The following is a 14,324-nucleotide window of genomic DNA, read 5'->3' as shown; positions in this document are numbered from 1 at the left end:
GGGAAGGGATCAGGGGGACTGGGGGACTGGGTGGGGCCAGCAGGGGTCACCCCCACCATGGTCCCCTCCCCCCTCCTCCAGCCCCCCTGACCACTCACTTACCAGCAGTGGAGCCTGGGTGGAGCTCAGTAGAGCTTGAGCACCAGGCCAAGGGCTAACCATAGAGATGCTCTGGCTGCCAGAGCGCCTTTATGGAGGACCCAGCCTCCAGTTGCCTCAGTGTGGGTTTTTTTGATCTCTGGATATCCAGTGGTCTAATTTTGCTCCACGCTGCAAACTTACAGCACGGGGAGCATTTTCTCATTCCTGCATGTGCCTCTTGCAGCATCTCAGAGGGGTTTGAGATGCTGCAAAATGCACATGTGGGCTTGTCTGGATGTGCCCATTGAATCCAGCCTGTGAATTATTGGTTGCCAACCCATTCAGTGCAGAAATCTAAAAGTTATGTTTTCTTGTGCATATGCTACATGCATGCCGCATATAGCAGAACTTTTAACAAATACCCTAGGTGTTTGTGCATAGTTTTATTCAACTACTATTGACTAAATTTTGGTTTTGGACATGTGCGTGTAACTGGCATTGATATACTCATTTATAAAAGGCAGAACTAGCACTAGGGAACTGTTATAGTTACTGCATGAAAATGTAAGGCAACAGGATGTAGGTTCATCAGTGGATGTTTACATCCATTGACTGAAAATGTATTGACATCTGTCTTTTGCTTAAAATGGCATACCCTTAAAACAGCACAGATGTATAGACAAGTTTAGTTCAGTAAAAAGGAGTATGGTAATTAACTTTTGAATAAGTGTAGTATTTCTTCTTACCTGATTTTTAAAAGTAAGAATTTTAGGATGATTTTAGTTTTTCTTGCAGATGGTTTTAATTGATTACAAAATTACTTTTTTTCTTAATATAAGTTCTGTAGATGATCCCCTGCAAACTACAGGACTAAGTGGTATGACTGACATTATTAAAGATCTTGTAACAGAAGGTGATGTTTCTGCTACAGAACTGGGTTTTACTGAAGCACAGGCTAGACAAATCTCCAGGTAACTATTTTTACATTTCACTTCTGCTTTCCACTGAATTAGAGCAATTTTAATATTAAATAATATGCATACAATTATTTAAATTCACTGTTGTTTAAAGCAAGCAGATCATTAAAATAGTGTAAATATATAAATCAGAAGTGTTGTGTGTGTTCTTTTAGAGGCCATTTTTCTCATAGCTGATTTTTACAAATACTTGCACAAAGAATCACAAAAAGTAGGGCTAGAAGGTTAGCTAGTTCAACTCCCTGCCTGAAATCCCTATCTGAAGCGTCTCATACAAATTCTTTTCTAACCTATTACTAAAACTACAGAATCAACCTTATCACACAATTACAAGGCATAACCATTTTCCATTTTAAAATGGGAAAAATATCCACTTTAATAAGATAAAGATTACTTAATTAGGGTATATAAAATTCAAAGATTAAATTTGCTTTCTAAATACTAAGGGATTGCAATTTATGAAACTAGTTATGAAAATAAATAAAAAGGCACTGGTCTCCAATTAAACATTTCCATTTATTCTATAAATAGTAGTTCAAATATAACCGTAAAAACTCAATACAACTGTGAACAGTTTTTCACTTACAACTGATCTTGTTTGGTGACCATATCCATGGCAGTGACTTCATTTGTGTAGGTTCTTAGACTGTTGCTATTGCTCTAGACCAACTCAAACAAGTATTCTTGAAAGCGTATCAAAATGATTCTGTTTTTCATCCTACTGCTTCTCATACCAAGTAAATAGCCTATACACAAACATACGACAATAATATTGTATACCATACTGCTTGAAAAATATTTGCATACCAGGATTTTCAAGGAAGTTGTACTATTATAGAACATAAATAACATAATTTATTATTTATATAAATACTATAAAATATTTAATATTTCCAGCTGATAATTATTTAGGCTGTTTGTGTCTGTCAGGAGGTATTGCTGTATTTATATGGTTTTCACACCTGTATTTTAAAGGAGACTTATTGAACTGTTTTGTGGTTATGCATGTACTCAGAATCCATGGTCCTGCAGTTGGATGTTCTCAAAAAACAGAAAAAGAAAAAAAAGTGTTACAAGCATGGATGAAAAGAAAACAAAAAGAAAGATTGGCAGAATATCTGAATAAACGTGATGAACAAAGAGAGAAAGAACATATGCCATTTAATGTGAAAAATTGTATGGTAAGATTACTGTGCACCTGGAAGAATCACTTTTGTATTAATATAAACAAATGTAGCAAGTAGTGTGACTTCTTTAATCTATTGATATAAATTGTTGAAAAGGTATTGAAAAACTGTTAAAATGTTTTCAATAATTAGTACTGATGTGGGAAATTGACTAATTTAACATTTAAGGATTTTTACATTTAGGTCATCTTGAAAGGTGTCCAAATTCTGAGATATAAAGGAATATTTGTGCTTAGTATTACTTGGAGTACCCCCTAGCTGTCAGTCATGAATTATAGGTAGGTGGTAGATGCCAATAAACATCAGGTTGTTTCTTACTATTCCTCCTATTCTCCATTGACAACAGAATCAGCAATAGCAGGCATCTCTACATGAGACATTTACTGTGCAGTAGACTAATTAGCTGCACAGTAAACGTCACACAACTACATGTGCACCTGTATTAGGCTTAAGTAAACAAATTTACTCCACAGCATGATAGTACTTGTAAATACAGGTACTGTCCTGCTGCAGAGTTTCTTACTCTGCAGCAGTGTACATGTAGATGCTGCCCTGGGTGGCTGGGGCATGAGGGTGCTTCAGTGGAGAGGCTGCCTGCTGACTAGCCCCATGCTGAAGCACCCTTGCCCCAGCCAGCCTCTCCACAGCATATTAAACTGCGGGGAGCAACCCTGGGCTGGCGTGTGTTCCTCCTCCCCCCTCCCCCCCCCCAACCCTACCAGTGGGGGCTGCTCCAACCTGGCTCAATGTGTGGCAGTCCCAGGCGCGTGTGAAGACACAGTTTCTGGGAGCGATAAACTTTGGAGCAATGAGTTCTAGAGTTTATTCATACGCATTAATTGCATGTGTAGATGCACCCAGTTGGAGGCAATCTGGGCTAGACTTATTTGGTGCTTTTCTTAGAGCCTCTGCTTTATTTAGTCATGAGATTGAGACCATCTCAGCTTTCATTTGAAAACAAGCTTGCAGCTCTCAAATCTTTGGACATATGTGCCCTGGTAGTTGAAAAACAAAAAGCAATCCTACACAATTTTAAAAAAAGGGTAGTGACTTTTAAACCAATTTTGTAGCTTTTGAGGAACTTACAAGGAGATTTGAACATTTGTGATTGAGTGATTTTTTTTTTTTTTTGATTTTTTTTTTTTTGGTGTAAATGAAATATTGCAGATTTAAGCACATGGTTTACCTGGGCAGCAGCTATGGCTTGTCTGGGTCTGTGCCATATTAATAAATGGTTGTGGAGCCAGGGTTTTAGTTATTTTTCTAGAGTTTGTGAAGCTCCAAGGCAAACAGCCTTTTCCTGAACTTCTTCTGGGGTAGTATAATTCCATGTTGCTTCTTACTCTGGGCAGTGTCTTCAGTATAATCTAACATAGTAGCTATAAAATGACATAAATGTTTTTGTGAGGTGAACTAAAATATATAACAAGTTAATGTTTGTCTTTTTTTTTGGTAGAAATTTGGTCTCACCTCAAAGGAAATTAAACTGAACCAGAAAAAGAAAGAGGAAAAGGATAAGTAAGTTACTATGAAAGGTCATTCAGGGTATTGCTGTGTGTTTTGTTTTGTTTTTAATTTACCATTCTACCAGTTTTGTTGCTTAGCTAATTTTATCCAGTTTAATTCTGAAGTTCCAGATTTGTAATAACTTTTGCTATAAAAAAGCATTGCCAGTTAATGCTTAAATCTCTAAAAGACCGTATTCACTGAGACATTTGAAAAAAGTTGAGCATTTAACTTCCGGATCCTGTAGCTTCATGTGCTAATGTGCTATTTTTGCTACTGCTCGGGTTCCCTCTGAAGGTTTGTTTTTAGGGGTTTTTTGAGAAACATTTTAGTTTTGTGCAACTTATCTAAAGAGTGATGGCAAAAAGTTTTTCAGTAACCATCATAAAATATTACAGAAGTGGACTGAGGAATCCACAAAACAGTTTTAGTTAAAAATTAATAACTTTGACTGAAGGAATGGATGAATATGTAACTTCTTGTTCCTTTTTCTCCAAAGAGCCCTATTATCTGAGCATCATAATTTTAGAGTCTCACAAGCACTTTCCCTGATGAATGAGATGTTATCTGAAACAGTACAGCTTCCTACAGAGAAATGTAGACCATTGTCCAGAACAGCAAGGTCACCTCGAGGTTTCAGAAAGCACCTTCCCACGTCTGCTAGAGGGTAACAGCTTTAAATTTGAAACCTTTGGTGCTAGACCTCCATACAGCTTTTCAGATTTGCCAGCTTACATAAGCTATTTGTCTCGTGCTGGGTGGGGTTAAATCAGGCAAAGGTGTATGTTGCAAAAAAGGTCTAGAGGATTCTCCTGGTGTGTGGGAGTCTCTGGCTGGCATAACTGAGTCCTGTACAAATCCCTCTGCAAGTGCCACCATAAGTAGCCAGAGGGAGCGTTGAGTGGAGTTCTGTTCTGGCTATGACCAACTCGTGGATTGGCCAGTAGGGCACATAGCCAGATGGCATGCGACCAGCCTCAGAATCACCCAGCTTCCCTGTACTCACCCCCACTTCGCTGCGTTCAGTAGGTGCTGCATGTAGCCGAGGAGCTGGTTCAAGATCTTTGTAATATTTGGTAACAATCAAGAAATGCATCTTGAAAAGTTTTAGACTTGACTGCATGTCTTGGCTGTCAACAGAGACTTCTCCTTATACATGCTTTGTCCCTTTGAAGCTGGGAAACATTACCCAAAAGAGCATTTTGCTGTTTATTTCCTTTAAGGAAATAATGGAATTTGATTTAAAATTAACATGGTCTTTTAGGCATGTAGCCAAATTTAAATTGTTTCGTCTTTAAGACAATGGTATGTTACGAGCAGTGATAAATATATTTTTTCTTGCTTTAAAAATCATCCTCGTAGTCGGACACAGTCAGCAAGTCAAGCTGAAAGGAGCAGGATTGCTGCCAAACCTGGCTTTCAACCAGCAAGATCTCTTTCTACTCCACCTCTTGGTTTTGATCAGTCCAGAGGTAAGAATTGAAATATCTTGGTGTATATGCCAAGGGCCTTGTTAAAATTCCTTCCTACACATCATATTTTATATTCTTTTTATGTTTGCCCTTTATACATGGATGCTAACAAACTTATGCTGTAGTACTACTGTAGGGCTGTAGTACTTAGAGCCATCAGATGTGGATTGTCATTTGAGACTGAGAATGTCACAACTGTGATGTGTCGGGCTTCTCATGAAGTATAGCATGCTTGCTATGTTGTCCTCACCATCCCTTGCAACGTGCACTAGCGGCATGTCTGTGCCATTTCTGCACAGCTCGTGGAGATTGATGCATTGTAATCCAGAAAGCAGAGATATGTTGGACTCAGTTTTTCAAAATTTTTCTGAGAACCTAAATTTTCTTCAGAGAATAATAAACTGCTTGCAGTGAAACTAGTTTGTGTATGTTTTTTAGGAACTGCTACTGCAGTATTACAGAAAAATATTTCCAAGGACAGAATTAGAAGTGCAACAAGGTATCCTGTTAATTCTAGGCAAGGTAAGGTAGAGAGAACTAAGCTAAAAGTTTTTCAGCTAAAGTTTAAAGCTGCTGTATTTTAACAAAATGGATAATAACTAACAAGGAACTATTTAAAAAATTTCTGAGTGATGGTCACAAACTTGGGCTTATAGTTATTGGGCCCATGACTGAAGAATAGAGTTGAGTATAAAGAGGGAAAAAGTTTTTTAATAAGTATTTTTCATTAAAAAAAATCATAGTTTTCAGTGACAATTTAGATGTCTTAGCCACTGCAGTCACAACAGATTGCGTTTCCCAGGCTGTTAATGGGTACCCAGGACATCTACACAGGGCAGCAGTATACAGCACACACTACTGCTCGCCCCTGTGCACCTGGAGCTATGCCAGTGAAGGTGCTCTGGGGTTGTCTCAGTATCTGTTCTTAAGCACACTGAAGACTGAGGTCTTGAAACTGGCTGTAGCAGGATACCTGGACTAGCCCCATAACATATTTCTAGGTTTGCTGGTGATTATAATGTATCAAAGCAAAAAAAGTAGGTAAAAGCTACTTAGGAAAATAGTAAGGGAGGCAGAAGACTGGGTTCTGTTGCCAGCTCTGCTACTAACCACCTAGGTGAGCCTGAACAAGTCACTTTCCTTGTTCCTTTGTCTTCCTGGTCTACATGAGCTTTCATGTCAGGCCCTGTGCTTGCTGCTCATCTCTGCAGCACCTAACAAACACAGTGAGGCTCTAATCTTGTGGCTTTTGGGTGGTACTGTCATATGCACAGTTAATGTAAGAATTAAGAGGTACATAGTGACTGTGTGAAAAGCAGTTAGTACTACTGGCTAGAAACACCCACTGTCTGTGAACTTTTAGAGCAGAAAATCCCAGATCATTACGAGAGGTTTATTTTGGCCTCATCTGTCACTGCACATCACGAGGGGGGAGCAGAGCTATAGTCCCAGCTGCAGAGTTGCACTGACAGTCTGCTCCACTCCCCCAGCCCTAGGGTAGGAGGCAGGAGAAAACAGAGCCATGGGTCCCAGCAGCCTCCTGTCACACCTCTGAGCTGGAGAGTGCATTGTTGCAAGTTGCCACAGCAATTCAATCCAATCAGGAAGTGTGATGGGGCTGATGCCTGCCTAGCCCCTGAGTCAGCCAATTCTCTGGAGTCACTGCGAACAGAGACGAACAAACCAGAGAGGGAGCTTGCCGGGGGCTGCTGTGGGGGGAGAAGTTCAGCAGAGGGATTGCCTGGAGAAGGCTTTTTCTGAGAGCTGATTGTCTGAAGACCAGAAATTCTGGGCATCTGTTTTGTGACGTCTTGTGCCTGTTTTGGAGCAATTGCTTGACAGGGTTTGTGTTCACAGCTCTGTGTGGAGCAGTTTGCTTCAAATGGTACTGGTTTAGCTAATGTGGGGAGGCTGGAAAAAGGCAGAAGTGAGGACCTCAGCATGCAAGAAGCAGAGGACTCAGCTGTCTGAAAGCAGGTGGTGCAAGGCCTCAGAGATGAGGGTTGTAAGACCACTGCACCAAGAAGAAAGAGGAAGGTGGCAATGGTTGATGACTCTTTTCAGCGGGTGGGCAGAAGCACCAATTTGTCATCCAGATTTGAGGTCCTGGGAGGTGTGCTGTCTGCCTGGAGCCTGTATTCAGGATATCACAAAGATTGCCAGAGCCCATCCATCCCTCAGACCACTACCCTTCCCTGCTTGGCTATGCCACTGAGCAAGTCAGAGTTTGCTTGCTGTGCCCAGCTGCAGAGCAGAATGCAAGTGTTCAGTATTTCCCATGTTTCTGGACTGGGTGGGTGCCGCACTGGGCCTTGAATGAAATTGTTTTCTCTTCTGTTGCTACACATACTGAGTGGGGGGCTTCACCTTCTTCAGAAGCATTGGGTGGTAGCTACAGCCAGAGCTGGGGATTTTTACTGGGTTTGCCGGTGCTCCTGCTGAGACTTAAACCCAGGGATTTCTGGCTTGAGGGCTTTGCCCCTCTACTTGGGGATCAGTGAGGGTTTTGCTTTGCTCTGTAGCAAGGGTCATGACCCGCTCTTCTTGGTCTGCCCAGCATATTTTAACAACACTTGCAGCAGTAGGACACTGACCACTGCTGTCCCCCTGTTTTACCTGTGGAGGTTAGTAGGGTGCTATGCCTTGTAGTTTTGTAACAGTCAACTCTGTAGTTTTAGTGATAGGTTAGACAAGGACTTGTATGGGATGGTTTAGGTGGGGTTTGGACAAGATGACCCCCAGAGGTCCCTTCCAGCCCTATTTGTCTATGAGTCTATGATTGTGTAGGGAAGCCTAGTAGCCTAACTCAGGATTGTAGATGTTGCTAAGTGTTTCCAAGTTGAGTTCTACAGTGCTGAGCATTGCAGCTCCATACTCTTTTCTGAATTTAGTCCCACCCTCTTATTTTCTAGCCTCCAATCTTAATTGCAAGTAGATAAAGTGGGGCAAGGAGCAAAATCATCTTGCACAGTAATTTTTGGGCTTAGTTTTATATTCACGGCTGTCTCTTATGGAATTGTAATGGTTTTTTTCTTTTCCAAGTTGCCTTTTGGCCTCAAGACCGATCATCCCAAGTCATTGGCAGAGGAACAGCTATGGATTTTAGCCGGAAGAGAATGTGGTTGCAAGGCAACAGAAACCAGATGCAAGTCTTGAATGCAAGGCCACCTAGTTCAGCTAGACAAGGTTTGAATGTGTAATGAATCAGAAACTAACAGACCTAAGTCTTCTTTCCATTACCCCAGGCTTATGCTAATGGCATTACTAGTGCTAGAGTAGTGCGATTAAATGGAGATGTGGCTTAAACTAGCCTGGTAAATGGGACTGCGCATCATTATTCTATGCGGAATTATTCTCTTGCTAAAGGTCATACAACTCAATCAACGGGAATAAATTCATAGCACATTTAGATAGTTTCTGTTGGGACAAGAAAGAATAGGCTTCTGTTGCATTTTTTCCAGATATACAAGTATATAGCATAACTTGTTGTTGTACAGGGCTGTCCCTTTTCCCTTGGTTTCATCTCATTTTACGGTAACTTCCAGTTTCCTTCCACATTTTCATTCTATTGTTGTTTCTTCTCTTAGTCAGTCATGTTGTCTTACAATACTTTAGCTGCCAGAATCCAGTAATGTAATCTTTTGTTTTTGAGTCTTCCTTTTTGTAATTAGGCCTGTGTGTTGTATTTCAGAAGCTACTAAGAGTTTCATTAAAGTTTCAGATGATGCTGGTGCAGACAGCTTGCAATCATTACCACAGCAGTTGTTTGTACATTAGTATGTGAAACATTTACATAGGATGCTACAGCAAGAGAGTTATCTGTATGAAACGTCTTCTTCATCCTTTTTATGGAAGAATGACCCAGTTATGTTGTACAAGGTGACAAGTAGAATAAGTCAGAAATGTAATTTGTTCTCTGGGACATTCCCAAACTTCAGAACAGAAACTTTCTGGAACAGACCAAAAAGTGTTTCAAAATTTCCAGTTGAAAAGGGTGAACCGCTGCTTTATTTTTACCATTTTGAAACATTTCTGGGACTGCCATAAGCCTTGTCTCAGATAGTCCACTTGAGCTGTCCCAGAGCCTGGCAGGCTACCTTGGATCCCAGGCTACTAAGGCAACGAGCATGCAGTGCTCCTGGCTCCTACTAAGAATGTGAGACCCAGCAGAGAGTGCCAGCTTCCAGACTCTCTGTGAGCACTGGAGGGGAATGGCCAGAAGAGCTGGCAGAAAACTCAGCGTGTTTCCCTCAGAACATCATCACAATTCATATGTTCTGAAGGAAGGTTTTGATTTTGGATGAATCATTACATTTTAGTAATATAAAAGTATTCAGTCAGAAAAATTTCTGAGCAGCTGCTGATACAATGCCAGTGCTTGGGGGTGAATCACTAGGTGGCAGGTCACTTGGGTGTTGCAACACTGAACAGAAATGTTCCCTTGTGAGTCTGAAACTTTCTCCAAGTTTTCTCCAAGGACATCTGCTAAGCTCCCCTTTTCTAGCCTGAGGGTTCAGAGCAGACTAGTCTGGTGAGACTATTGCCATGTCTAAATCAGCTAGTACCACAACAGGCAGCCCGTTTTGCTGACTCAATCCCCTGAGCTTTTAAACAAGATTTTATAGGTACTTAAAACAACACCTGGATCTGAGTTGCAAAGTCCATTCCTGGACATACAGTTTCTGTGCTCTGGTTGCCCTGGTCCTTCAGAAGGTTCTCCATGGTCTGGTGGGGCCTGCAAGAGCCTCAGTGCTGAACCCAGCTGGAAAATCCTGTTGCTTTCCAAGTGGACAGAGGGGTCATAACAGTCTTCACTTGCATTTTCCTGCCTGAGCATGGCAGCACCATTCATTCTGTAGAACAGGGGCATGGGCCAATAGTTAAAAGTATATGGACAAAACACATCTGTATTTAATCCACTGATTTTTGTTTCCCTGCTCAGCCTCTGCAGTGAAACAGGGCAGGCCTGGACTTCATGCAGCTGCAGTTCAGACAGAGGAGACAGGTCTTGATAATGACATTGAGCGAGAGTCCCTAAGTCCATGGAGCATCCCTGATGACATCCAAAGAATCCTGCGTGACCATTCTGGTTCCTTCTTTGAAGTAAGGCATGTAATTTATTACAGAAGTCATTTGGGACCCTGCCTTGGGCCATTAGAAGTGGAGGCATAAAAACCTGCCTGTCTTTTGCATTTGTAATGTATTTCTTTATCATGGCTGGGGGATGGGACAGCAGAGCCTCGGGTTAACGTCAAACTACTGTTGGTCAGATGCACATCAGAGGCTGGGAGAACCAATTCCCGTCATTCCTTAGGGGGACAGACTCTTGTTGCCTGGCCATAATAGGATTGCTGTGGGCTTATTTCAAGCTGCTGCCCAGTAGCTAACTAGGCCATACTCTGGAAAAGTCCTGTTGCTTGGAGGAAGAAAGTTAATGCAGCGTATCTTTTATAATGGACCTGCAGTAGATATTTAGTGAGACCAGGATAAGTTTAAGATGTGTGTGATGATAAGCAGGTATTAAGAGGCCCATGCTGCCATGGCTTAAATTTCATCCTTTTGCTCCTAATAGGGTTCTGTGCCTTATGATGATGATTGCCCTCCTCTCAGCACTGATGATATTGATAACATATCGGAAAGCACAGGAAGTATCCTCAGCAAGCTGGACTGGAATGCAGTTGAGGCTATGGTAGCAAATGTGGAAGACAAGTGACCCCAATCATGGTACACTTTCACAGCAGTTAAAGGATGCACATTATATCACATGTATACAAATACAGCATAGCACACGTACACAAAAATTCTTGTTGAAAGCAATGGGGAATTCTGTTTAAAGCTCAGTGGTGGATCAAGGGACTTAGCGGGAACCTGCAGAAGGTATCTGCCTTCTTTAAATTGTTCTCTTTTAGGCTAGAGCCTAATCCTGTATTAATGCAGTGGGTCTTCAACTCTTAAAGAGTTGAGCAAGCTCAGGACAGACTGTCAGCATATAAAGGCCCTCAGCATTAAATTTATCCTGTGCATTTGCAAAGAGCAAGGGAATGGCACTGGTAATAGTGATCTGATCTGATTTCTAAAAGTCAGTGTGTGCGTCCAGTTTAGATAAAGTCTGAAGGATCAGGTGTTTTCTCCTCTGCTTTTTAATATCTTAAATTAATAAAATGAAACTTTTTTTTACTTGAAGAGTACTGGTGTTTCTTGCCTACATTTTTAAATATTAAAATATTTAACTATTTTGAAATTTAAGAATTGTAAACGGTTGGTTTGGCTTTAATAAATGCTTGGTTTTATTCAGTTACTGCATTGTGTGGAGTTGCCGCTATTGTGTCATTCTTGTCATAGAAGTCACAAAGCTATAGGGCTGAAAGGGACCTCCAGAGGTCATCTAGCCCAAACACCTGCCTGAAGCAAGATCATCCCTATCCAAACCATCCCATACAGCCATCATCTAAACTCTACATAAGACTACCTTCAACCCTGACGACATAGAATTAACACCCTAACCTGCGACAGGTAAAGCAGGGGAACCATGGCACCAATGTTCTCCTTCTATAAAATGTTGTCAATATACACTCAAGAGGTCCCTGGTCAAGGGCACCCCCTGCTACAGGGGAAGACAAAAACCTCCATAATCCATACCAATCTGACCATGGGGAAACATTCTTTCCTGACCTCAAATATGGTGATCAGTTGGATCCTGAGCAGAGTGGCAAGAACCTCTAGCCCAGAACCTCTGGCTTTGCTCTTAGCAGGAGACTTGACACACCCCAGTTGAATTCCCCATCCTTAGCTGTAGCCAACACACAATGCCTCTGGGGAGACTTAAAAATACCCTGACACATATAACAGAAAAAAGGGAGGGCAGGAACAACCAGCAAAGTCCAGAAGCATGAGAAATATCCATTGTAGAAAACAGGCATAGCTATGCCTAGATCATCCCCGACTAGGGACTGTCCAACCTCTTCTCAACCACCTCCAGTGATGGAGAGCCCACAACTTCTAGGCATTTATGCCGCTGCCTCACTATTCTCAGTGAAGAAGTTTTTACAGATATTCAATCTAAATTTGCTTTGCTGCAAATTCAAGCCATTGGTTCATATCCTCCTCTCTGCAGGGAGAGAGAAAAAGTGCAGCTTTTTAATGGCAGTTCCTTAAGTATTTGAAGACTGCTATCATATCCCTTTTTAGGTACATTTTTAGCTTGCAGAAAAGGTGCTTAACTCCTCAGCCTCTCCTCATATGATTGGGCTTCTAAGTCCTTGATTATCTTTGTTGTCTGCCTCTGGGACCCTCTCTAACTTTTGTGTGTCCTTTTTTAAAATATGGAGCCCAGAACTGCACACCATACTCCAGATGAGGTGATGGTGCCTCCAGTGCTGAGTGGAGGCACCATCACCTCCCATGTGTTTGCACCTACTGCCTCTATTGCTGCATGCCAAAACTGCATTGGCCTTTTGTGTGGCTGCATCACACTGCAGGCTCATATTGAGTCTGTGGTCACCAAAGACTCCCAAGTCCTTTTCCATAGAGCTGCCATCTAGCCAGGTGTCCCACATTGTGTATCAGAGCTTCTGCTTATACCTCCCAAGGTGTGGCACCTTGCATTTGTCTGCATTGAACTTCATCCTGTTAGCTCTAGCCCAACTTTCCAATCTATTGAGATCCTTCTGAATTGTGCTCACATTCTCCAGTCTGTTTACAGTCCTTCCAAGTTTGGTGTCATCTGCAAACTTGCTCAAGAAGCTTCGTATGCCAACATCTAAATTGTTAATAAATAGGTTGAACAGCACCAGGCCTCGGACAGAACCATGTGGGACCCTACTCAAAACCTGCCATTCTGACATGAACTCATTAATAATTACCTTTTTTTTATGGCTATTGAGCCAGTTATCTATCTACCTTGTAGTAGTTTTATCCAGCCCACATTTCTCCAATTTGTTTATCAAGAGGTTGTGTGAGCCCTTGTCAAAAGCTTTGTTGAAGTCCAGATATCAAAATCCACTGCATTCCTTTCATCCACCCAAGCAGTTACTGTGTCAAAGGAGGAGGGTTTGGTTGACACAATTCGTCTGTCATAAATCCATGCTGGTAGTTTGTGACCAGCGCCTTTCCTCCTCCAGATGCTTGTTCCATAGGATATACTGCAGCAGCTTCCCAGGTATTGAGGTCAGACTAACTGGTCCCCTGCTGCAGCTTGCCCCCTTTCCAGAGGTGGGTTAAGGTGTACTGGGGCCCCAGGCAAACAAAATTGGAGACCCCCTCCCCCTATGGGAGCTGGGCTGCACCATTTTTGATTCCCTGCTGGAAGGCAAAAACAGGTGCTGAGTTTAAAACTGCAGCTTTCACTTCCCTGGCGATGGGGATCCCAGAGCCCTAAACTGATAGAGGCCACTGGGCTTGTGCCCAGCTGACCCATCCATTAATCTGCCTATGCCCCTTTGTTATCTAGAAAATCTGTATTAGGTGTCTGGCTGCAGCTAATTTTTTTTTTTGTGTGTGTGAATACTGAGGCAAAGTAGGTGTTGAGTAGCTCTGCCTTTGCATCTTTGGTTAAGAGTTTCCCCTGGCTTATTACCAGAGAAGCCACAGGTTCCTTGGTCCTCCTTTTTTGGCCAGCATACTTACAGAACATCTTGTTGTCCTTCACATCCTTTGCCAAGTGCTGATCATTCTGTCTTTGCCTTCCTGATTTTATCTCTGCAATTTCTTGCTATTTCCTGCTATGCTTTGTCAGTGACTTGCCCATTCTTCTCTTGCCTGTACGCTTTCCTTTTGCATTTGAGGCATTTTAGACGCTCCTTGTGCAGCTACATTGGTCTCTTGCTATTCTTCTTGTGCTTCTGTTGCATCAGGACAGTTCCTTGTTGGGCTTCCAATACTGTGGCCTTTAGAAGCTCCCAGCCTTTCTGGACACTCCTATCCTTCAATCTACCGTCCTTGAATTGGATGAAATCTGCCTTTTTGAAACCCAGCATCCTAATTTTGTTAACCTCATGCTTTCCCTGTCTCTGCATCTGGAATTCTATTATATTGTGATCACTTACTCCCAAGTTACCCATCACCTTCACATCCTCACATCCTCCACCAATTTGTCCCTGTGA

The 14,324-nt window shown here is 42.0% G+C and overlaps 1 protein-coding gene across 5 annotated transcripts in view; it reads left to right on the top strand.

Moving 5' to 3' along the window:
• The window catches only part of CUNH5orf42 (chromosome unknown C5orf42 homolog), a 102,754-nt gene extending 91,228 nt beyond the window's left edge, over window positions 1-11,526 (top strand). For 4 of the 5 annotated variants that reach the window (XM_019531976.1, XM_019531975.1, XM_019531973.1 and 1 more), the window contains 9 exons: window positions 921-1,052; window positions 2,074-2,239; window positions 3,702-3,763; window positions 4,251-4,418; window positions 5,114-5,223; window positions 5,662-5,745; window positions 8,266-8,409; window positions 10,166-10,326; window positions 10,796-11,526. In XM_019531976.1, coding sequence (XP_019387521.1) covers window positions 921-1,052; window positions 2,074-2,239; window positions 3,702-3,763; window positions 4,251-4,418; window positions 5,114-5,223; window positions 5,662-5,745; window positions 8,266-8,409; window positions 10,166-10,326; window positions 10,796-10,936 — 1,168 coding nt within the window. In that variant the 3' untranslated portion in view covers window positions 10,937-11,526. The remainder of the gene's footprint in view (window positions 1-920; window positions 1,053-2,073; window positions 2,240-3,701; window positions 3,764-4,250; window positions 4,419-5,113; window positions 5,224-5,661; window positions 5,746-8,265; window positions 8,410-10,165; window positions 10,327-10,795) is intronic. The other variant, XM_019531977.1, reaches the window with a different exon arrangement.
• Window positions 11,527-14,324: the final 2,798 nt, after the last annotated feature.

The sequence above is a fragment of the Crocodylus porosus genome, unplaced genomic scaffold (assembly GCF_001723895.1).
Source record: "Crocodylus porosus isolate Cpor-Errol unplaced genomic scaffold, CroPor_comp1, whole genome shotgun sequence".
NCBI classification, from domain to species: Eukaryota; Metazoa; Chordata; order Crocodylia; family Crocodylidae; genus Crocodylus; species Crocodylus porosus.
Note: the sequence above shows the minus strand (reverse complement) of the source record. Positions and strands in the feature narration are given on the sequence as shown.